Source organism: Amphiura filiformis, chromosome 19, assembly GCF_039555335.1.
Source record: "Amphiura filiformis chromosome 19, Afil_fr2py, whole genome shotgun sequence".
In the NCBI taxonomy this organism is placed as follows: Eukaryota; Metazoa; Echinodermata; class Ophiuroidea; order Amphilepidida; family Amphiuridae; genus Amphiura; species Amphiura filiformis.
In genome coordinates this window covers 35705888-35732137 of record NC_092646.1, presented here as the reverse complement: position 1 = coordinate 35732137, position 26250 = coordinate 35705888, and the positions used below count along the sequence as shown (strand labels likewise).

Below are 26250 nucleotides of genomic sequence, written 5' to 3'. Positions count from 1 at the left end.
ACACTTAAATGCTTTCGATCCTTAATTTTGTTTCAACCGAGTCTTAAATTATCAAGCACAATACAGTTGGTACCACATTTATATACATTGATGAAATTTTAAAGATTTTTTTCAAGTTTCTAACCGGCGCAAATCGTTAAGTGTGTATTTCCCATTGACATCCAAAATGGCGTAAGCCAGTCCTCAATATACATAGGTACGGCGTATATAGGACTGGCAAGCGAGTCTATGTCATCATCATAAAAATGTGAAATTCAGGTCCCACAAAAATACAGTAATTGTGCAAAAGAGGACATAAATAATTTCTTTCTGCAACCATAATGGGCCGCAATATATCACTAACCGCATAGTCCGAGGCAAGGTTCATTATTGTCAGGGTTAGGGTCTTAGGGTTAGGGTCTTATGGTTAGGGTTAGGGGTTAGGGTTAGGGTTAGGGGTTAGGGTTAGGGTTAGGGTTAGGGTTAGGGTTAGGGTTAGGGTTAGGGTTAGGGTTAGGGTTAGGGTTAGGGTTAGGGTTAGGGTTAGGGTTAGGGTTAGGGGTTAGGGTTAGGGGTTAGGGTTAGGGATTAGGGTTAGGGTTAGGATTATATTCGTATTTATTATACTAGTAATAGTATATTGTGTGTATGCAGTTTATTCCGTAATCAATAAGTATCATAAACAAACACCTTTCTGGCACAACGAATCATAGCACAGTCGCGTAGGCATTAGACTATGGATACAACGGTTGTGGGTTCGAACCCCAGGTAAACCGTTATAGAATTTTAATTCTATCGATTTCTTTTTATTTTATTAAGTAAGAGGAAATAATAATGGTAATAAACTTGTGTTATTTTATCTAGCCTCATAGGCCTATTAATTACATGTATGTACTATGTGTTATCGCATTGTGGCCCATTATGGTTGCAGAAAGAAATAACGCACGCCGGCAACTAGACTACTATACAAAAAAATAGTATCAAATCTTTCCTGCTCAATCAATATAATACTTGCAAATAGATCATAGTTTACTAATCTAATCCTGTAATATAGACCTGTTATATCACCTGTATTTGCATGTAGAGTCTATACATGGTTTGTTATGGTAGGGATTAGTGTCCGATCTCTGTAATGTAATGTAAATGAAGCATATTGATATGCAGGAAGAATCGATCAGGGCGCTATCTATAAGGGAAAGATAAACACTATTCAAAATATCAATAGACAAGAAGAAACGGATGTAGAGATTTGTAATTGAGTCATGCATGATTTATCAGAAGGTTCTTTCCAATTCCCAAACGTAATGAATTGTGATCCTTTTGGAAGTTCACTTTTTATTTCATCGGGAACATCTTCAGATATTAATAATATGAGTAGGCCTAATGTCCCACCCGTTTGAGCTCGCAACATTGATAAATTTATGATGCCAGTAACAAATAGTCCTAATCCTTACAAGTGAGCAAAGGTTTGACTCTAATGATTTCCCCCAAATCATTTTGTTAGGCTTTCGGTAAAGCTGCTTTTTTAATTCAATTTTTAAGGTGATTTGTTTGTGAAAGTGGGAGATTTTCTGTTAAAGCCTCCTCATTTCGCTTTTTTTTTTCTGTGCTCATAAAGTAACGAAATAAAAGAGTAGTTTGCACGTTTGTTTTTGTTGTTGTTGTTTTTTTTGTTTTTGTTTTTGTTTTTTTTTTTTTTTTTTCTGTTTTTGCTTTATATTTCAAAAGTGTAGAGTCCAATCAGGTAACTTAATGTGGTTGCCGCTGGTTCATCACCGACACTTTACATTAGCCAACGTGCAGTGACTTTTTTTATCTCCTAAATAGGAGTACAATTTCCTTCTCTTCATTCATCATTAGACTAACACTGGTCATATCTCACTACCCAGGCGGCATAGGAAGCGCAATACGTGACGTACGAGGCTGGCGAAGATACAGGGCTGACAGCCCCATTCAAAATACACGGTTAGCAATTACAAATGGAAAATTAACATACTTGCAGTCAATGCAGTGTGGTACATTGTCGTACCCCGACGGTTTTAGAGTAAGATAATTTTGCTTTGACACCGCATAACAAATTTAGAATTGTTTGTGAAGATTTCATGATTATGTGTTAATCCAATGGCGACCTCAAAATTGGCGATATCGCTTCCATCACCGCCTGTCACTACCCCAAACACACCTCACACCCCCAACCGCTCACCTCTATACTAAAATATTTTTGCTCGCACATCCTGAGCGAGGAAAGTCTACATTGCTAACCACATTTTAGTAGCCTACATTAAGGGGTGGGGTATGAACGTTTGGACAGTATTTATTGTGGGACATTAGAGCACATCAGACATATCGAATTGCATTCTGAATACGAAGAATGTAAATCTGATATCAAATAATTTAGATTTTTTGAAATTCGCATGTAATACACATTTTATGGCAAATGTTTAAAAATTGATATTTTTGATATTTAACAGTACTCGAGGTAAATTTTATAAATCTGATGATTTATACTTAAAGTGTATGTAGGTGGGATGAAAAGCCGACGATCAATTAAAACTTTTGACCTTTCGTATTGAAGATATGGATTTTTTTTTCCAAAACACCAAAAAAATTAGGTCTTTTTGGGAAAAAAATCCATATCTTCAATATGAAAGGTCAAAATTTTCAATTGATCGTCGGCTTTTCCTCCCAACTACATACACTTTAAGAATATGTCATTATATTTATAAAATTTACTTAAAAGGACTGTTAATATATCAAAATGTGAAAAATATCAAATTTTAATAATTTGTCATAAAATTTGTATTATATCGTGATTTTCAAAAATGAAAATTATTTGATATCAGAAAGACATTCTTCGTATTCAGAATGCAATTCGATACGTCTGAGGTGCTCTCATGTTCCGTAAAAAATACTGTTGAAACGCTTATTCCAGATCCCTTAACCTTTGTAACTTTTTGAATCACTCGACTATGGTATTTTATTAATCAAAATCTGGGATATCCATTCCACAGGAAATTCAATATTATTTTTAATAAACTTCCCGGAATGCATCCAAGTATCATGATGAAAAACAATCGCTGAAGGGACAACATTAATTTATAAATTATATACGGTATAGTAACAATAAACGCAATCCGAAGACTTTTAGAACCAAGTGAATGCAATTTTGACCTATGTACCGGAGCTATATAGTATACTATTCAATCATGAACACTTATTTGTTCATGAAACCTAACAATTATGTTGACTAATTTACATGATAAAGAATATGATTTAGATAGAAACCATTTACTATAGTCTAGTTTTTTGCGTAGAAAGAAAATATTCGCCGCTACATGATGAAATAAAAATGTAAAACATGTCTTCTAGAGTAGAAAGATGTGATGAATCGAGATGAGATGTGAAATGCTATCTTCAGTAGATAGCGACAAAACATAACAATTATCAAAATATACCCTAAGACTTTCTTAGCACGCGCTCGCTCTGCACGCATTAAAAATCGTAATTCGGCCTAAATGCTGAGCTATTTAAAAAAGGTAAAAATCAGAGAAACATGTAGATGCGTGATGAGTCTGTAATATCGTTTTAAAGAGGGCGCACCACCAAATCACTCCACGCTTTTTGTACCAGTGAAATTCGGTTAAAATAGTCCACCGCTTATTTCAGTTTGTTGCGGCTTTATTTTCTATAGATATTGTCAAAATCCGCTCGTTTTCAGCTCATTTGCTTCCGACAAGTGTCTGCATGAAAGAATCTGAGAAAAAATCCCAATATTTTATTTCAGAGGTGAAGTTTTGGCGCGAATTTGAACAACGTCCGGTTTCAAAAATTGAGTGATTTTTTGGGTTAAATTTGCACCTTTTTTCTTTGCGGCCAAATAGCAAAAAAAGGAGATGGTCACCAATATATTCTGTTAAAAGAATAATATTCTACACGTGATAAGCTTTAATTTGATACCAAACTTTTGATCTATATTACGTTTTTGCAGTGACAAAACGCCATCCAAACGTGCGTATTTTCCTGTGTTATCCAATGGCGCAATCATTGGTGGTGCGCTCTCTTAAAATGTTTGATTGGAACTGATGTACTAGAAAGGAAAAATGCGCCGCTACATGATGAAATAAAAATATAGAGAAAATATTGTAAAACGTGGCTTCTACAGTAGAAAGAGGTGATGAATCGGGATGAGATGTGAAATGCTATCTTCAGTAGATAGCGACAAAAACATAACAAAAATCAAAATATACCCTAAGAATTTCCTCGCACCCGCTCGCTCTGCGCGCATTAAAAAAAATCGTAATTCGGCCTAATGCCGAGCTATTAAAAAAGGTAAAAAACAAACAAAGAAACATGTAGGTGCGGAACGTGATGAGTCTGTAATATTGCTTTAAAATGTCTGATAACTATAAAGACAAAATTCGCCGCTACATGATGAAATAAAAATATAGAGAAAATAATCTAAAACATGGCTTCTAGAGTAGAAAGAGACGATGAATCGGGATGAGATGTGAAATGCTATCTTCAGTAGATAGCGACAAAAACATAACAGATATCAAAATATACCCCACTTTCCTAGCGCGCACACGCTCGCACTGTGCGCATTAAAAAATCGTAATTCGGGCAATTAAAAAAGGTAAAAACAGAGACAAATGTAGCTGCGGAACGTGGTGATGTCTGATCGGGATTGATGTAGTAGAAAGAAAAAAATTCTCTGCTATACATGATGAAATAAAAAATATAGAGAAAATAATGTAAAACATGGCTTCTAGAGGAGAAAAAGGTGATGAATCGGGATGAGATGTGAAATGCTATCTTCAGTAGATAGCGACACTGATTATTTTGTTTAACATGGATTTCTATGGGGTATTTAAAGTCATACTTATGTTCATATTTCTCTGTTGACCTATTCAAATACAAGAAATTTGGCCGATTCCATTTAGGTGAAAGTTGGGACATGTGTAAACATTACAAATATGCCAAAAAATCAGGTTTGAAAAATAAATTAACCAATTTCAAATTATAAGATCATACATTATGACTAGAAGTAATGAATTAAGACAGAAACAAAAATATTTACATGACAATTCAAATTATGGAATTTTCATTTAAAAATATTACAAATTCTTTTTCATATGAAACTTGCTGACAGCGCCAGCTCAGGTAATCTTTAAAATATACACATTTATTTAGAATCTGGGGAATGCGACAATGGAATTATGGAATGATTAACAGTAAAGTTTAAATCACTCTCATTTATTGGTCGTAGTTCTGAGCCACATACAGTTCTGCATCAAAATGAACTCTGTCATCCACGCGATCCATGTGATCTTGAATACCCACTTTATGGAAGGTCACTGGGACAACACAAACACACATAAGCTGGTAGTGAACTGCGCATTTGAGCATGATGTGATGTGAACTCATTGACATTATGTCTCGGTAAATTAATATAACTAGCGGGATACCCGCGCTTCGCGCGGGTCCCCGCTAGATGAGTAAATGGGAGCGATCACTAAAACAGGAGGAATTACTGAAAAGGTAGAATCATTGAAAGGTAAATTTTATTTTTCTAAACCTGTCCCTTCTTGCATTTCCATTTTCTTTTCAGTTTATTCTGCACGGGCCTAGTGTGTTTCCATTAAAACAAAATGCTATTTAGCTTGTGATTTTCCGTTTCCATGTTATTTATCTATCTAGGCCTAACCCCATTCCCATTATTTTCTAAATCTATCCTTTCTTATACGTTTCCCTTTAGCTTCATTTTTATCAGCTGCTTAGCTTGTGATTTCCCGTTTCCTTCAGTTGTTATTTATTTTTCTTATTTTTCGTGATTAGTTTCTAATTTTAACTTCTTTTTTCCCTTAATTTTCCTGATTAGTTTCTTTCTTTCCCTCTTTAGTTTGCTCCCGTTTCATTTAGTTACTGTAATCATAACCTGTATAATAGGCCTACCTTTTTTTGTCTTCTTTTTTTTCTATTCATTTAGCTCCTTTCTTTCTCTTCAGTTTCTTTTGCATAGGTCTATTTTGTTCCCATGCTGCTTAGCTCGTGATTTCCGTTTCCATGTTATTCATTTATTGAGCCCCGTTCCCATGCATTATTTTATAAATCTACCATTTCTTACATTTCTCCTTTTAGTTTTGGCTTTTTCTACATTTTGTTCCCATTTTCATATTTCCTGCTTAGCTTGTGATTTCCCGTTTGAATTTTATCTATTTAATTCTGTTCTCATTATCTTAGTTTTTTTTACGTTATTTATTTATTTATTTATTTATTTATTTATTTATTTATTTATTTATTTATTTATTTATTTATTTATTTATTTATTTATTTATTTATTTATTTATTTATTTATTTATTTATTTATTTATTTATTTATTTATTTATTTATTTATTTATTTATTTATTTATTTATTTATTTATTTATTTATTTTTATTTTTTTCATTTTTAGCTTCCTTCTTTCCTCTCGTATCCTCACGATTTTTATCATCTTGGCGGGTAATCTCTTAACCGAATCCAGTACCATGCATATAATCCACAACCCGACCCATCCATAGGCCTACCTTTTCAGTTTTGTCTTCCTTTCTTTTCTTTTTCTATTTCTCTGTCACGGAAAGTTGGTCTGTGCATATTATGCACCCTTACGTGCGCGTCACATTGCTCAGTACGCCGACGTACTAACGCCAACCCCCTGCTGCCAGTTAGTTACGGTACGCGCTACCACTGAGTTTTGACAACAAAAAATCCCGGGGGAAAACCCCGGTTTTAACCATATTTTCACTGATTTTGAGGCCAATTCTTGATCTTGACCGTTTTTAACCAAATAAAGTGCAATGCGTTCCCCGTATATTCCTCAATCTCCCGTATGAATGTGGCTGTAAAACTAAACGACGATTCATTATAGGCCTTAAATAATAAAATTCACGCGACGTAGCCCTAATCTCTTGGCTGCCAACTTCGGTGCAGTGGCGGAAAATGGGGTGCGTAGCTCTGCGTAGGGGCGAAAAGCTCGTAAGATCATTCTTAAAGTACGCGATGTTGTCCATCTAAATAGCCTGAATCATTTCTTGGCCACCTCGCAGTTGGCAGAAAACAGGCCAATGTTGCTCTGCGTATGGTTTTTAATGGAAATATTATTACGCGGTTCACACTGTCCTTATTACCCACAATGCCACTGCATGCGATTTTGCATAGCAACACGACAGTTTTTATGTTATTCTCTTAGTTACCATCAATTTTTGCAAAATGAACCTCAGATGGTTTAATGGCAATATGTACCCGATCAATGTACGAATAAATCAGAGCTGAAAGTGAAATCATCTCTGAGTCTATTCGCGCACAAGATTTAGCGACTTCCTTTTATTTATATAGACTAGCGGGACACCCGCGCTACGCGCGGGTCCCCGCTAGGTGAGTAAATGGGAGCGTTCACTAAAACGGAGGAATTACTGAACAGGTAGAATCATTGAAAAGGTAAATTTCATTTATCTGAGTCTGACCCTCGTTAAGCCTAAGTTTCCATTTTAGTTTCTTTCTTTTTAGTTTCTTCTACATGGGCCAATTTTGTTCCATTTAAAAAAAATTTTGCTGCTAAGCTTGCAAATTTCCGTTACCATGTTTTTTATTTACTCAATCCCGTTCCCATTATTTTCTAAATCTGTCCTTTCTTACATTTCCCTGTTGACTTCATTTTTTATTTGCTGCTTAGCTTGTGATTTCCCGTTTTCATGTTATTTATTTAGTTCTGTCCTCAGTTTAATAGCTTTTTATTTAAATCATCTAATTTTATTAGATTTTATTATTCTTTCCTTCTTTAGCCTATTTTATTCCCGTTTTCATTTTCTTACTGTGACTAACTATAGGCAAACCCACATACTCGTAGGCCTACCTGTTTGTCCTCATTTTGTTTTCTTTTTTGAAGCAGCGCCCGCAGGCGATGCTTCCCTATTTAATTTCACTGAAATGGCTTGCATACGATTAGGTGATATTCCTCAACTTTCGTTGATACACCATTCAAAATACATTACGATAATTGAGCTCAAATGAGCCTAGAATATTACAGGTTAGGCGCATGCACATGCTGTATTTTGTTATGAGTTTGATTTGCATGGCAGTACATGACTGAGAAAGAGAATAAGCATAGTTTGTCTTTTTAACAGTCTGTGCAAGGGTTGGCCGGTTTGTAGTATGTATTGACAGTGTAAGTAGAGGTTAACTAAGGTGAGACCACCAGATTTGGAAGGGGTTATATTATATTATTCAGTCGTGAATTTGCACTATACTCTGATTAAAACAAACGACACGCCATTTTATAAAGTGACTGCAGTGCCCTTAGTGAAACCAGATGAAAACTTAGTGAAACTTGACCGGGCCTTACCAATTATAATGGTGTCTTTTGTGTGTAATTTAGGAACACTCTTGATTTGCCAGATTACAATTTTATGTTTCCCTAAAATATAATGGTATGTCTTTTATAACGCATAGTCATGGTAGCCGATACGCTACGCTAGCGCGCTACGCTACGCTACGATACGCTACGCTACGATACGCGCGGAGACTGGTAACGAGTCCAAAAAACTATAAAACTTGGTTTATCGATTGGCAAGGGGCGATTATAGCATTCAATCTTCATTCAATGTACTTGTAAACAAACCTGAACTCCTTGGTTATCGATTAGCATGGTCTTTAACATTTTAACATTTTACACCAAAATCATTATTGTAACTTAATGCTTATAACTTAGATTAGTTTAACTTTTAACTTATGTATAATATGCGTTCTTTGTAATAAATGTACTTCTCCACATCTAACTTTAAATACGTTTATAATGTCCACATTTACCAGTACAAACTGTACAACTCATCTGCCAAACCAGTTTTCATGTAATCTTTCAACAGAGCCTTACTTTTGCCAGTAACTAATATTTTTTATAATTATATGTACATCTGAACGTTATATTTTTCCACCAAATAAACTTACACGAAGTACAATTTCTGTGTTCAAGTGCTTTACTCCAAAGTGTTCTCACAGTATATAGCTTAACTCCTTTGCTTCCACTTCAAACAGTGTGCATAAAACACAAACCTATTAAATGCCAAACATTTCGTTGAGCATACACTTTATCAAAGTGTTTAGAGTTTTTGTAACACTTTTTAACACTGAAAAGTGTTTATTTAGGCCTGTCCAATTCACACTAAGTGTAAAAGACACCTAAACACCAAAGCAAACATGAACTTGAAGTTAACACATAAACACAAAGAATAATCATATGACAGTATTAAGATCCTAAACATCGGACATGTTGAGTTCCAAAATTGTTTAAAAAGTAATAAAATACAACAGTAAAACATCTACCCCCACCCCTTACAAAAAAATTCATCACAGATTCCAAAATTTCAAAGATTTCCTTTGACGCTGCTTAACCCTTTTAAAGGGTTTTTTTTTATTAATTACAGTAGGCCTACCTCTTCATGTTGTTTGTACTTTTTAACACACATCTTTTCCCCGTATTTATTACGCCTACGGTCGGTCGTTCACCCGTATTATCATTCATTGCGCGACTCTGCGTCGTTTACGCGCGACATGGCGTAGTGCTGCGTTACCGCGCGCTATTGCTGCGCTACGCGAGCGGCTTGGCATTAGATACGCCCGTACGACGCGCATGGGCTAGCTTGACAACTGACTCCCTTTTTGTTTACCCAGCATAGCAACGTACCACATTTTCACTGATTTTGAGGCCAATTCTTGACCGTTTTCAACCAAATAAAGTTTAAACACGTTCCCGTATATTCATCGATCTCCCGTATGAATTTGGCGACATTTGGATCGAAACTGACGGAGCCTTTATAGGCATACATAGATAGATAGATAGATAGATAGATAGATAGATAGATAGATAGATACAACATTTCCCTATTTATAGTAAGACTAGCGGGACACCGCGCTACGCGCGGTCCCCGCTAGGTGAGTAAATGGGAGCGTTCACTAAAACGGAGGAATTACTGAACAGGTAGAATCATTGAAAAGGTAAATTTCATTTATCTGAGTCTGACCCTCGTTAAGCCTAAGTTTCCATTTTAGCTTCTTTCTTTCTTTTTAGTTTCTTCTACATGGGCCAATTTTGTTCCATTTTTTAAAAACATTTTGCTGCTAAGCTTGCAAATTTCCGTTGCCATGTTTTTTATTTACTCAATCCCGTCCCCATTATTTTCTAAATCTGTCCTTTCTTACATTTCCCTGTTGACTTCATTTTTTATTTGCTGCTTAGCTTGTGATTTCCCGTTTTCATGTTATTTATTTAGTTCTGTCCTCAGTTTAATAGCTTTATTTTATTTAAATCATCTAATTTTATTAGATTTTATTATTCTTTCCTTCTTTAGCCAATTTTATTCCCGTTTTCATTTTCTTACTGTGACTAACTATAGGCTAACCCACATACTCGTAGGCCTACCTGTTTGTCCTCATTTTGTTTTCTTTTTTAATTACATTAGGCCTACCTCTTCATGTTGTTTGTACTTTTTAACACACATCTTTTCCCCGTATTTATTACGCCTACGGTCGGTCGTTCACCCGTATTATCATTCATTGCGCGACTCTGCGTCGTTTACGCGCGACATGGCGTAGTGCTGCGTTACCTGCGCGCTATCGCTGCGCTACGCGAGCGGCTTGGCATTAGATACGCCCGTACGACGCGCATGGGCTAGCTTGACAACTGACTCCCTTTTTGTTTACCCAGCATAGCAACGTACCACATTTTCACTGATTTTGAGGCCAATTCTTGACCGTTTTCAACCAAATAAAGTTTAAACACGTTCCCGTATATTCATCGATCTCCCGTATGAATTTGGCGACATTTGGATCGAAACTGACGGAGCCTTTCCATGATACATAGATACATAGATAGATAGATAGATAGATAGATAGATACAACATTCCCCTATTTATAGTAAGATAGAAGTATGTGCGACGATAAATATAGCGACATATTGATTTCAAAGCACTGCTGATAAAATAATGTGATATTTAATGTTATTTCTTTATTGTTATGATGGAACGAGCAAAATGAAAAGTTATGAGAAGCAAAACGATATCTAAATTATTAAGGGAACTGGAATGAGCGTTTGACCGTTTCGACAGTATTTTTTGTGGGACATGAGAGCACATCAGACATATCGAATTGCATTCTGAATACGAAGAATGTCTTTCTTATATCAAATAATTTTCATTGTTTTGAAAATCACGATATAATACAAATTTTATGTCAAATTAATAAAATTTGATATTTTTCACATTTTTGAGATATAACAGTCCTCGAAGTAAATTTTATAAATTTAATGATATATTCTTAAAGTGTATGTAGCTGAGAGGAAAAGCCGACGATCAATTTAAAATTTTGACCTTTCATATTGAAGATATGGATTTTTTTTCCCCAAAAGACCTATTTTTTTGTGTTTTTTGGGAAAAAAATCCATATCTTCAATACGAAAGGTCAAAATTTTCAATTGATCGTCGGCTTTTCATCCCACCTACATACATTTCAGATATAAATCATCAGATTTATAAAGTTTGCTTTGAGTACTGTTAAATATCAAAATATCAATTTTAATGATTTGCCATAAAATGTGTATTACATTGCGAATTTCAAAAATCAAAATTATTTGATATCAGAAGGACATTCTTCGTATTCAGAATGCAATTCGATGTCTGATGTGCTCTAATGTCCCACAATAAATGTACATACCCCTTCCCTTAAGGCATACGATTTCGCTCAAATTTTAATTTTGTTATTCTTTACCAAATATGAAACGTCAGCAACAACAGTCATGCAAGACGAGTTACTTCACTCCCAGCAAACACAAAAACGTTTTCTAAAAAGTTGTATTTTGGGTTTTGGTTTAGGTAAAAACGTTTCAATAAATGTCGGGTTATATAAAGGTCATGAAACATTTTAAACATTGCTGCATGCAGTGCCGTGTGTTTAAAACACACTGGAGCAATATTTTTTAAATGTTTTCAAAATATTATTGTAAACTATTTTTGCAAACATTTTTTGCCAATTATTTTGTCAACACTTAAATAATATTACTTAAAATATTTGCAATAGGTTATCAAAAATGTTTTTAAATGTTATGAAAACGTTTTATTCCCCATATACCTTTTATATAACCCGACATTTAAACGTTTTCTGACAACCTTTTATAACCTTTTGCGAATGATGTCGAAAACGTTTTGTGTTTGCTGTGGGCTGGCCATTTTAAGCAATAATAGGTAAAATGAAAAAAAAGGTCAATATATTAATATATTGACCGCTCAACTGTGGTGTTCTGGGGAGGGGGGGATTTTTAAATGTCTTTGAAATCGCACTTTATATACCTACAACCATGTGCATTAATTTGGCTGAATCTAGTAAGGTGTAAGATGCACGTGATATGCCTATGCCAAAAATATGCATATGATGGTCATTGACCATCCGACTGCATACTAAAGATATTTTTTCGTAGCAAAAAAAGCATTTTTCGATATTTGTCAGGTAAATTTGCAAGGACAATCGAAGCACATACAATTTATATCAGCCATCCATCGGTAAACATAGTAAATGTGACTCTAATAAGTCAGCATACTTTGTACATCGCGTCGGAGTATAATATACCCGAGTTCGTGTATAGAAAATGATATATATTTTGCAAGGACGCCCGAAGCATGGACAAACTACATTGTGTCTATTAATGCATTATGTATACGCATTGTGTAATATGGACAAAATTAATGTGGAATTGGTCAAATCATAGTAAAAGTTGTATTGTAATAATTATTGGTTTATTCTATACATACGGGTAATTGTATAATTTTTACTTCGGAATTTCTGCATGGCAGTTCAGTAAGAAACAAATATAACTGGATCAATTTTTAAAGGAATCTACGGTATTTTTTATCCGACCAAGCGGGTTTGTAGCATATGCATGTGTGTCAGCATTGGTTCGTTTTTAAAACCTGTGTGGACAAAAAAGAAATTAGCAAAGACTCTTGACTAAACACAGAGAATATATCAGCTCAATGCGACTCAATGTGAGTTTCAATACGTGTGTAGAAGGCCTCGTATCCATAGGCTGTTCCCTTGTGGCGTGTGCCCTTGTTCCGTGTTTACTTTTTCCCATGTGACCTGCCACACAGACAACCTATGGATACGGCTACTAAGCAAAACAAAGGTTCGTTGTCTGTGTGGTAGGTCACATGGGAAAAAGTAAACACGGAACAAGGGCACACGTCACAAGGGAACAGCCTATGGATACGAGGCCTTATAGGATATTTTGCAAGGACGCCCAAAGCATGGAAAAACTACTGTAGGCATGTATGCATAATGTACACGTATTGTGTCAGCATGGTAAGGGACAATTGGAATTTCTCAAAATCATTAAAAGTTGTCTTGTAATTTGTTTACTTTATTATATACGGGTATTGGCTTAACCCCATGAGAACTACCTGCCTATTGGTCAAAAAGGCGTTTTCATTATCAATTGGACCAATCAGCAACATTGTTAGAATAATTTCATCATGCAAAAAAATTCGGGTGAATTATTTGCAAAACTCCATTATGATTGGTGATGAAAATGAAGATATCATGTAATTGACCAATCAGAGGCAATGTTAGATCGGCAGGTAGTGCTCAGGGGCCAGGGGGTTAAATCAAAAGTGAAGATATTGGTTGGTATCAATAGAGAGCCTTAGACTGAACAATGTTTTTGTGGGTTAAGGTGGTACTACACCCCTTGATAAATTTGTGACTATTTTTGCATTTTTCTCAAAAAAAACCTTATAAAACACTGGTAACAAAAGTTATGTATATTATAGGGGCAAGGAATCCAGTTACTACACTGAAATTTCAGTGACTCAAGACAAGTACCGGGTAGTTATTGATTTATTGATCAAATATTGGTTTTCCCTCATTTTTGACTGTAACTCTACAACTGTTGTCTGTGCTGAAATAAATTATCAGTGCAGTAGTTGTAGTCCTTGCCCCTATAATATACATATCTTACTTGTCACCAATGCGCTTTAATTTGTGAGAAAAATGCAAAAATAGGCACAAACTTGGCCAGGGGTGTAGTACCACCTTAAGCTAGTGACTGCAAAAAGGTCGTATGAGCAAAAGCTGCCTTCAATCAATTAGAATTTGTAGCATTGTGAAGCACTGTTCACTGTCTTCACGCGGGTGTCAACTGCAGACGACATGTTTAAAAAAAAAAATCAAAATTCAAATATTCCAGAAATGTAACTTTTCATGACCATATTTAGAATCAGCATGTCAAATGCATTAAAATGAGTACAAACAAGCCTAGTATTGGTACAGTAGATCTTAAGATAGCTCTTGATATTTTGAGAAAATATCTCAGAACTTCAACTTTTTCCATTGAAGCGCATGGCTAGCACGCAGAGCATTAAGGTATTTTAAAAATACTTTAAAAAGTCTGAGGGTCACAGGACTTGAGATGCTTCCAGGAGCAAACCACCTTCCTTTAATTCAAACGGTTTCTGCCAAATATTCGCCGTATAGAAATGATGATGTAACAGGAAAAACCATCATACCAATAAGTTACAACAATTTTGAATATATCGCACTGCACTAGTACGTTCACGCGATACCTCTGCATTATAGATGTCAAAGAACAGGGATAGACCTAGATCGTATTTTCTTTAGAATATTCATATCATGCTGATCACTCGCACCTGTAAGATTAGTATCTTTGAAAAGAGCGGTATTGTATTCAATCTATATGATTGCAGACATACACATGTGATGAGTGAAACCTGCTTGTAGTGCAGGGCGATATATTCAAAACTTGTTTTAACCTATTGCTATGGTAGTTAATCCTGTTACATTATACTTCTACGGCGAATCAAATAAGTCAACAAGAACGAATTGAAAATGGTAACAATTTGTTTCATATAACAATTTGTTTCATATAATTTATTGTTATAACATTTCAAGATGATATTCATGACAATCTTTAAAATTTCATGTCAACAATTCTGGTCCACTTTGATCTCGTTAAATTTTAGTGTGAAATGAATAAAAGACAAATCTTACAATTTCGAAAACAAACAATGCAAAGTACAATAATATTCAGGTTTGCTACCCTAGAGATGAAGAGCTAGAGATGTATTCATCAGCAGTAGCAGGGGTGGGTGGTAAAGGGCGAGGGTATTTCCAGCCAAACCGGGGATGTGGATTTAAAATGGAATAGCCCATTCAGTATACATATGCTTTAAAAGATTAAAAAACTCTTTCCAAAGATGTATGAATAATACTGTAAAAGTTAAAATTTCATGGCATTAATTTTCACGATATGCCAATTTTGAACTGTTTCGCTTGCTTTTAAATTCCTGATTATAAGCTTTCTTATATTGACCTACTTAAAAGGAATAAATGCATGTCTTATTATTTTTGCATTATAACTGCCAATATTATTTAAGTGTAATTGTAAAGCACAAAAATAAATGCAGCGTAAACATTTCCACTTTTACAGTAATACATTTTCTTCAATTATGGCATTAACGCAAATCAGGCAGTGGAAGCAGGCGGGGACAAGTATTCCCTAAATATTTCCATGCAGGATGTCCCCCTTAAAAATCCTAATAAAAGAAAAATTAATGCAATGATTGCCCTGTGCATCTTTTCAGCACAAAAATCTGTTTTCATGGTTTTGGGCCACAGCAGCTGATAGGTGTATCCCATCATGCTCTGCAGTATCATAGTAGAACTGCACATGCCATAGAAATTGTATACAGCATCCCTCACTTCAACTTTTACTCTCTTATATCAGAGGAGCTTAGACTTTTGTTTGAAAAAATATGATCTCTAAAGTATTGTGAAACTATCCATGGCTCTCAATATCTAAGCGGCTCTTACTTTATGCTTGTCCTCCCTCCATGAAGGTGCTGGAACTGACAATAGCCATAATATCAAAGAATAGCAACACTGACTGCTAATCTGCAACTATCAAGGAAATTAGCGCAATTATGAAATAAACGTTGCAATAATATGAAACTTTCAAAATGCTCAATGAAAATAGCGCAATTATGATAAACCTGTTGAAATTAGCGCAATTATCAACCACATTTTGAAATTAGCGCAATTATGAACTAACTGTTGCAATTATGAAACTTTCAAAATGCTCAATGAAAATAGCGCAATCTTATGATAAACCTGTTGAAATTAGTGCAATTATCAACCACATTATGAAATTAGCGCAATTATGAACTAACCGTTGCAATTATGAAACTTTCAAAATGCTCAATGAAAATAGCGCAATTATGATAAACCTGTTGAAATTAGCGCAATTATCAACCACATTTTGAAATTAGCGCAATATTGCAATTATGTGTACAACAAACCAATGACAAAATAGCGCAATTGCAAGTAGTATATGAAAGGGCGCTATTATCACTTATAGCACATCTCTCTAAATTTTAATGCTCCTGCTGCCACTGCCAATAATACAATGTAATTACACCTCAAGACAAATTTCTCATGTCTTGACAAGTTAACATGGCTATTAGATGACCTTCAAGCTTCTGTATGTCAAGTCAAACAGCAGATCAATACAAATTTGTGCAGCCAACTCATTACTCAGCCCGGACATACAAGGTATCCCATAAAAAAGCGGACCCTAACAAATGTGATATTTAAAATCTGTTTTCAACAATCAGTCAGTTTTTACATGTATGAAAGCCACATTGTTTAGCTATAAATTGACAGAAAACCCAGACATATGATCTTGAATGTAAAGATGGTTGTAAGACCAACTTTGCAATTTTTGTCGAAAGCCACATTATTATTAATTTTCACAAAAGAATTCACAAATGGTATTCACATTTTGATAGTCTGTTTAGTATAAAAGTTATTGGTCAAAATATAGACAACTTTTTTATATAACTCAAGAACCATAAAACCTACCATATTGTTAATGTCCTTTTTTGAAAATGAGCTCTGGTTTTCTGCGAATTATAGCTAAATATTTGGCTTTCATATATATGTAAACATTCAGTGATTGTTGAGAAAAATATCACCACATTCAACGAAGCCTGCTTTTTATGGGACACTCTGTATGACCGACCGAATGTCTTCTGAAAAGCAATAAACCAATTTCTATTTTAAAATGCACCACATTCGTTGGAGCCCGCTTTTTTATGTGACACCCTGTATGACCGAATGTCTTCTGAAAAGCATTAAACCAAGGTCTATTTTAAAATGCACCACATTCGTTGGAGTACCCTTTTTTTATGGGATACCCTGTATGACCGAATGGCTTCTGGAAAGCAATAAACCAATCTCTATTCTAAAATGCAACACAATGAATTGGGCATTGTAAGCATGCCTAAATTCATCACTCTAAATGAAAGAATGGGGAAAAAGTGCTATTCCATTTAAAATCCACACTACCTCTGTGGACGATTTTAGAAATACCTTCCACAGGGGGAGTATGGATTTCAAATGGAATGAGCACATTAGGCTCTATTTGAATTTCATACACCCTTTGAGAAAGATTCAGCCCGCATCTTCAACAGAGGGAGAGGGTAGAGCTGGTTAATGTGCTAATTCCATGTCACAGGCCCCATGTCACATGGGAAAATGAATTGCACATTATTTTTGCTAAATTTATCGCCATTTTGTGGATTTTGAGTTTTCTTAGCAACTTTTTTGGCGATTTTAGCCGATTGGTCAAGATTTGAAACAATTTTGTAAAAATTTACCTCAGTTTTCTGTAGTTGATCAAAATTTAGTACAATTTAGCATAAATTTCAGCAATTTACTGTGATTTCCAGCCATTTTGCAGATTTTAAGCTTTCTTAGCTTTCTTTTTTAGCTGTTTGACCAAAATTTGAAACAATTTTGTAAAGTTTACCTCAATTTGCTGTGATTTATCAAAATTTAACGCGATTCATAGTGATCGGTCACAATTTAGCACAATTTCCGGCAATTTACAGTAATTTCCAGCAATTATCGGTTTGGCGATTTACCGCGTTTACCCATGTGACATGGGGCCTCATTTGGAACTCAAACTCCCCTTGAGAAAGATATTTGCACAATGTTCCACAGGGGGAGTGTGGATTTTAAATGGATTACCCCAATCTCACTCTCTGAGTCTTTTGTGTGTATGATATTGCTTTTAGAAGCCTATGAAGGGAGACAAATTCACACAGTAAAAGATTACTTTTATTGCCAGTTGGGTCCAACTAAAAAAAAGCGGAATCAAGAGTAGGTCAAATATATGCCACTGTTCTTTTGCCAGAGCAGAAACGATATATGGTACTATATTATAAGCAAAACCTTTGTGAAAATTTGCCATTTTGAAGCTAAAAATTCTACAAAAATGTGACATTTTCAAAATGTGCACAAAGCAAGCAATTTTTTTTCCAGATTTGGTGTAAATTTCTAAAAAAAGGGGGGTCTTTGGGTGTAAGCTGATGGAAAAGGGGGACATGGGTGGCAGATTTGCTGAAATAAAAAGGGGGGTCTATTGACAGACACATGATGTGTGCCAACACTCGTATATGCAAGTGCCCCCATAGAATATAGAGATGTGATTAATAAAAACACAAACACACATGATACAGAGTTCTATTTAAGGTTTACATGTTTCAAGGTGTTCAACATAAAACAAATGTGAAAGATGTTTATATAAAATTACTCATCTTTGTCAAATGCATTCAATGCAACATTATCAGTTTTTGCAACAGTAAATAAATGTCTGTGAGATGTGTCACACTGCCATTGGGCTATTCCAGTTGAAATCCACACTACCCCTGTGGACGATTTAGCTAAAGTCTTCCACAGAGGGAGTATGAATTTCGAATAGAATACAGTTGGGCAAACTTACATTTGAAATACTCACTCCAGTTGTGGGAGATATAAGTAAAGCCATAATATAGGGGGAGTATGGGTTTCAAAATGATTAACCCTGACCAATTACATTTGAAAAACATACTCCCCCTGTGAAAGATATTTCCAAAATCTTCCACAGGGGTAGTGTGGATTTCAACTGGAATAGCCCATTATACTGGCACAATATTCAACATAATAATTTAGTCTGCCTATAACATAGTTTATTCCGTCACTCATGGCTACATGTGTATCTTATGTCTCATCTCACTACATGCACTATCGACCACAAGAGCCTCATCCAAATGGCATAGTCCAATAACCTCAATTACATATTAATCATACTGCAAAATTTGACTTCAAGTTGCAGAGTATGAGTTTTTGTACCCAAATCTCCAAAGGTCATTCAATGAATGTACAAATGTATTGGGGTTTAAGAACTGTTCAAAATACATTTACCATGCATTATTCAACCTCATAGAAGGTGTCTTACCCTTCCCATAGTCCTTTGCAACATAATATGTGTACATGCATCCACATCAACAAGATGCACTTGTCTGCTGCTACATGTGTCTCATTTCACATAATAGCTAGGAATAAATACATGTACCAGACTCATCTCCAGTGGAGGTCACTTCAAATTATCTCCAAGTCACATGGTTTAGGTATACAGAGAATATTGTGAGTTTGTGATGATTTGAAGTGACCTCCACTAGAGATGAGTGTGGTATTTATTCCTAGCTATTATGTGAAATGAGATGCATGTAGCAGCCAACAAGTGCATCATGTTGATGTGGATGTACACATCACTGCATTTCATGAAATGCCCATGATCAAATGACACTCCCATTACTTTGTACAGGGTCCCTTTTTTGTTTTCATTATGAGAAACATCATACAGTTTGATCAGCTCGTAATTTGCGGATTAATATCAATATATTTTCTTTCGAGAATTGCACTGCACCAATATTCATGATAATAATACAATTGGCAAGCTAATACGCACATTTTGTAGGTAGAAATAGCGATTTTCTTTGTTTTACCCATTTGTTAGGCTCAAAATTAAAAGGAGACAATGTGATCAGTGAACACTAACATTTAAATAGGAATCTTTTCTTTATGCAAATCACACATTATGGCTTTTTAGGCGATTTAGTTGCATAAAACCCATGGCGTAGACCAGGCTTTAATTATTCTTCTCAAAGACCAAACTAAAAATAATTTCATTAATGATAAGAAACTTGGTTTCTTAATAATTAAGAAACTTGGCTTCTTTTAATAATCAATCACTATAAAAATGGAATAAATATAAAGCAAGCCAAAAATTGAATTTGTTATGATGTGATTTGATTAATCGTTCATGCTCATCTCTCATCATGTCTCATTTAAATTATGCTATGCTTTTCAAACAAACGAAAATTACATCAATTAACCGGCAAATTAATCAATACCATTAAGGTCTGTTGTTTCAGCAAACAAGACAAAATCCAGGGCAAAATCCCTGGTACATGGTAAGTTTAGACATTACATTAGATTTCAGGCAATATACACCAGTCAAAATTGATAGGTAAATTTTCACGGGAAAATTTTCGGGACACGTGACACCCATGGGCGCAGACATATTAGCATTATGGAATGTGACCCCGAGCACAGCGGGTGTTCTTCCAATGTATTTGAATAGGAAGAATTCCTCCTTTGATGCAAAATAAGTTACTTGTCACAAGTTAATAATATTATGGGTAAGAGTTTCCGTAGATAAATATTTTTTTCCGTAGATAGATATTTTTGAAATTACGTTTTGATGATATTGTGAAGAAATTAAGATTCAATAAATTTGCAATGCACAAATTTCTATCAAAATTGCGGCCAAGAATACTATTCCAATTCAAAATTACTAAGACTTGAATAGCGAGGTCACCGCCTGGGGTCAGGGATCAGACTCAAGGTTACACTCGCATTGATACGCATTGGTCACGTGTCCAGAAAATTTTCCCGTGAAAATTGACCTATTAATGTTGACTGGACACTGTACATGTATGTTGCCTTTTTTTATTATTTCAGTAGACATGAACACATTAAAATAAAAATTCCTTTAAAAAGGAATGGGGCACCCAATATGGTAGCTTTGATTGTGATGTGCTGAAATGTAACCGTTTGGATAAAATTTTCTTCTTTATAACAATTCTGTGGCTAGACTTGCTAGTTCATGCACTGAGTAAAAACTTCAAATTGATTTTTCTCAGTTTAGTGTCTGTGTGTGGAATATGAATATCAGGTTCATGCATGGGTAGTCCCACTTTGAGACGGGGCAAGTAACACATCAAATTAAATTTCCATTAAAATTGTGATCTTAATTTCCATTAAAACAGGAATGGGGCAGCAGGGGCACCCACAGGGAGCTTTGATGTGGTGTGCTGAAATGTAACAGTTTGGTTTAAAACGATTAACACTGCGGGTCCCATATGCATGAACCTGATATTCAACACAGACACTAAACTCCTGGACACTAAACTGAGAAAAATCAATTTGAAGTTTTTATTCAGTGCATGAACTAGCAAGTCCCACTTTGAGACCGGGCAAGTTTTTTGTAATTCCAACCACACAAACACACATCCACATCTAATTCAAAATCAGGAAACCATCTGGGCTTTATACATCAAATTGAAACACATGCTAATCCAGGTTTTTGAAAAAAGGAGGGGTGTTCAAAAGATATCCAGTGCGCTCCTCATGCTATGGTGGACACATATTTTTTCAATGTTAAGAAAAACTAACCCTCTGGATATGCCAGTGAATGGGAAGCTGTATGATAACTTTAGCCTCATATGCACAAAACAAGATAGACCAAGTCTAACATTAGACCTGCTCTAACCATGGAGGTTAGACTTAGGGAGTAATCCCTGTAATCTTTTATTTTCCTCCTTTAGCAAAGTCCAAAAATTAAATTCCAAAAAAATCCTTCTCCGTAGCACTACTCTCCATAGTTAGACCAGGTCTAAAGCAAGACGTGTTCCAACTTTTTTGTGCATACAGACCTATCTTTAACTAATGTAAAGATGGTGCCCTATGTGTCAATCTATCTTTTGATAAATTACTACATAAAATTTGCATTACATGATGTACAATATTTCACAAGAAACTACCAGTACTGTTTGTGCAATTTGCAAAGAAAAAAAATCAACTTTTACATATCACCATCAGGGCCATGTTATAACAGTGGGCTATTCCAGTTGAAATTCATACCCCCCCCCACCCCGTATGGAAGACATGACCTTAATCTCCCACACAGGGAGTGTAGATTTCAAATGGAGTCACCTATTCAGGTAATCCCATTTGAAAATTACACTCCTGTGTGGAAGATTAAGGTCATGTCTTCCATGAAAATGTATGGATTTTAACTGGAATAGTTTGATTGTTCTCAATGCTCTCAATTCTAACATTTTTTTTCTTAAATTCTCCAAAGATTATTCCACATAATAATTTTTGCACAATTTTCTATTTCCTGCAAAAACTGCTATTTGTTTACTATTTCACCCCATGTAAATTATTATTGGTCCCATGTTATACATGCAGATCACATTATCAAGATTTTTAACATGAAAATACAAGATAATTATTCAAAATAGAAGAAAATACATTGGACATACATTGTAATGTTAATAGGACTTAACATCATCTTCAATTGTCTTCAATAAAGGTGTCTTGTTGTTTTCTGACATGTTCAAGGAATACAATTCAATGTACGAGGGTCATTCAAAAAGTTCTACCTCCACTCTTAGAACTTTGGTTCTGTAAATAGTAGCAATGGCGTGCCGTGGCCGCCTAACCCGGGGCTGAAGAAGAAACAATTTTGCCGCCCTTCTTTAACAGCCGAAAAGGTTGACCCAATTTTTTTCACGGTCGTTTGAAAAGTGAAGAGCAAAAAAAAAAAAAAAAAAGGATTTTAAGCGCTAGCGCCCTAAAAGCAACCTTTTTTCAAATTTTTTATGCTTTTTCAATTTTTAAGCCCTTTTATTTGCTAATTAGTTTTGCCGCCCCATTCATTTTTGCCGCCCTGTTTTTGCCGCCCATTCTTCTTCCACCGCCCCTTCGTTTTTGCCGCCCCCTACTTTGACCCCGGGGGGTTGGGGCCCCCAAAGCCCCGCCAAAATACGCGCATGAGTAGCTTCTTCAAACTTGGCATAACTATAAATTGGAATATCAGCTACCTTTTCCAGATTTTTGTAGATGACCTTTGAACCATCTGAAGGAACTAGATCGTATTTTAAAATAACTTCAGTTTGGTCTACTTTTGTTTTCTTTGTGGTTTATATGTACAGATTTTCTCTGTATATTAAAAGGATATTAAAACAAAATTCTCTCATCAGCTAGAAAAGACCATAGGTTATCATCATATAAAATATGAATAGGCTGCTTCTTGCTGAAGCTGAGATACAAGGATGGAGGTAGAACTTTTTGAATGACCCTCAAATGACAAATTCCAGGCTCAATGTAAGACTGCCAGCTTCATCTCCATTGTGAACATTTTGAGAACATTTTGTGTATCACTGGTCTGTAGTTTTACTGGGCTTGAAACCTGGGTTGAAAATGAGTCAGTATTGCACAGGCTGAGCCCTCAAAATAACCAAAATATTTCAAATTGATGAGTTGTATGTCATGAAGCTAGCTAGTTGTGTTGTGAAATTACATAATTTGATAATTAAGCAAACTCCTCAGAACTGGAATATTTAAAACGAATCCAACACAGAATAGGCTATTCAATTCAAAATCCACACTACCCTTGTGGAAGATTTAGGAAATATCTTCCACAGGGGGAGTATAAATTTGAAATGGAATGAACAAATTAGTCAGGTCCATTTGAATTTCATACACCCTCTGAGAAAAATTCAACCATAAATCTTCTACAGAGGGAGGGTGAGTTTTAAATGGAGTTGCCTAATGCGTTCATTCCATTTGAAATTCATACTCCCCCGTGGAAGATATTTCCCATATCTTCCACAGGTGTAGTGTGGATTTTAAATGGAATAGCTCATTACAAGTTCAAAATAAGACAGTAAAATTAAATATCACTAAAATAAAAATTCCTTTTAAAAAGGAATGGGCTTTGATGTGATGTGCTGAAATGTAACCATTTGAATACAATTTTCTAGCATTTCTATCACACCGATGACTGCTCACTGCACTCGTACATAGCACCAGGTCTAATCCGTCTCTTAGTTCTCCCAGGCATTTTGGGCACCAACAGTCTGAATGTTTTTGGTGCAATTTCTCGACATGCTTCCCGGAACTTTTAATCCTCCAACAATAGATAATTGGATTGAATGCAGCATTTAAGTATCGTAAGCCAAAAAATGCTAGCCTCTAATGCAGGAATTGTACCATTACTGTCTTTAAACATCATCAATAGACCGCTAACTGCGAACGGAGACCAGCATAGAACATACACCAGAAATAGAAATAGAATTGTTGTAAAGGCTCGCGTTTTGAAGCTCATGTCGACGTTGATCCGTGTTGGCCGAGGTAGTCCCGTTAAGCCAAGTTTATTAGCCTGGCTTATGCTTAGAGACTCCGGGTGATTTTGCACGCGCATCGAGTTCCTCCTTACTGTGTTGAAGATGAATAAATAAGAAAATGTCATTGATATAAATGGTAGAAAGAAGATGGACATTGTTAGTAGCGCTATATATGCTGAATCAGCACCGCTGCAAGGTGGTAGAACCCGGCATTGAGTTTGACCGCTTGAGTAGCCAAAGTCACCCCAACCTACAGTTGGTGGGAAGGCTACTAATATGCTACAACCCCATGATATACAGATAAGGATCTTTGCCCTGTGCGGATTTAACTTGTCTCTCCGCTGCACAATGATAAAATATCTATCCACAGATATGGTGGCAAGAATTAAAATGGCTTCTAAGTTGAAAAATATAAATAAGAATGCAGTGATTTCACATACGACGTGTCCTAAGATCCAATCGCCCGAGACAAGCGTGATAAACGAAAACGGCATGCACAACAGCGCCACCATGATGTCGGCAAAGGCCAGGTTGGCAAGTAGTAGATTGATAGCTGATCGCATGGCTGGTTTTTGGTATACTATAAGACAAACGATGCAATTACCTAGAATACTGATAAACATCATGAGTAGTAGTAGCACCGCAAAAGGTATGATTGCACCTAAGGATAAACCACCCGATGCACTGTTGGTATCCGCTAATCCACTCGAATTATCATCGCGATTCGAAAAATTACAAACTCCGTAATATGTCGTCTCAACGGGTGAAGTTGAACTTTGTATAGTTGTAGTTTCAATAAGTGCCATTGTGGTTGTGCGCACAGCGGCAGTTGTGACAATCGGGCGCGAAGTTGTTAATTGTGGCGGCACAATGTAGACCATTTTGACGCTACTTCGATAATCCAAGTCTTACGAATAAAATCATACATGACGCACCATGTGACGTGTGTCATAGGTTGATTCAAATTCGTACTTAAATCCTGTACAATGTTCAATAAATATACTCTTAAATATACTCTTTTTTTATAATTCATATACTCTGCCAGAATAAATATACAAATAAATAATCATACTGCGTTTGGTCCATATTTATATTGCACGATATGTCTATAGACATAATATATTCCACTTGCAGCCAACAGTACACTCCTATTTTAATTTTGTCATATTTCAGCGTGTTGTTCTTCTGCACACACATAAGCTTTCACACCATTACAAGGCATAACACCATGCTCAAGGCATAATCCACTCAGTTTCAATTTTTTCTCCGTTCCGTTAATATATTCTTCAAAAAATTCACCTTGTGCTGTCGCCGACTGCATATATGGCAGAAATATATCCTCGCAGTAACGCAATCCCAAAACTATTTTTCCATATCAATCCATATAAGCTCTTAGAAAACGTTACAATTTGACATTTAGCAGCGCACCTGCTCAAGTGACTTTTAAATCATTATTTTTTTTTTCCATAAAATGACGGCATTCTTTTCCTGATTTGATTCCGATGGCTTACAAATGAGGAGTTAATGCATGACAATTTGTAGAAATCACTCAAAAATATTGCACAGCATTGTACTGTGTTAAATAGCACTATACATGTATAAATGGGTCCCTTGAATCTGTACTGTTTATAGTGTTTGTTCATACTGCAGCATCATATAAACTGACTGACTTGTATCATGAAGAGTTGTAAAACCAATTCGCGTTGGTCAATGTTTTATTGCAAATGATATTTAAATAGAGTAGTTCTAATTGATAAGCACCGGTCCTAATGATTGAGTTGTTTAATATCATAAGTCTACATGTACACTCCTCCTATACGTAGTTTTACTCCAATCCACAAAGTGATTTGTTTTCAAAATCAACAATCAACCTCAGA

At 35.5% G+C, this 26250-nt stretch overlaps 1 protein-coding gene across 1 annotated transcript; it reads right to left on the bottom strand.

Moving 5' to 3' along the window:
• Window positions 1-22956: 22956 nt before the first annotated feature.
• Window positions 22957-25367, bottom strand: LOC140140715 (high-affinity lysophosphatidic acid receptor-like). Its single transcript, XM_072162471.1, is given in 3 exon segments — window positions 22957-24152; window positions 24155-24197; window positions 24199-25367. Coding segments are annotated over 3 exon segments (1233 nt in total). The 5' UTR covers window positions 25255-25367; the 3' UTR covers window positions 22957-24018.
• Between the last annotated feature and the right edge of the window lie 883 nt (window positions 25368-26250).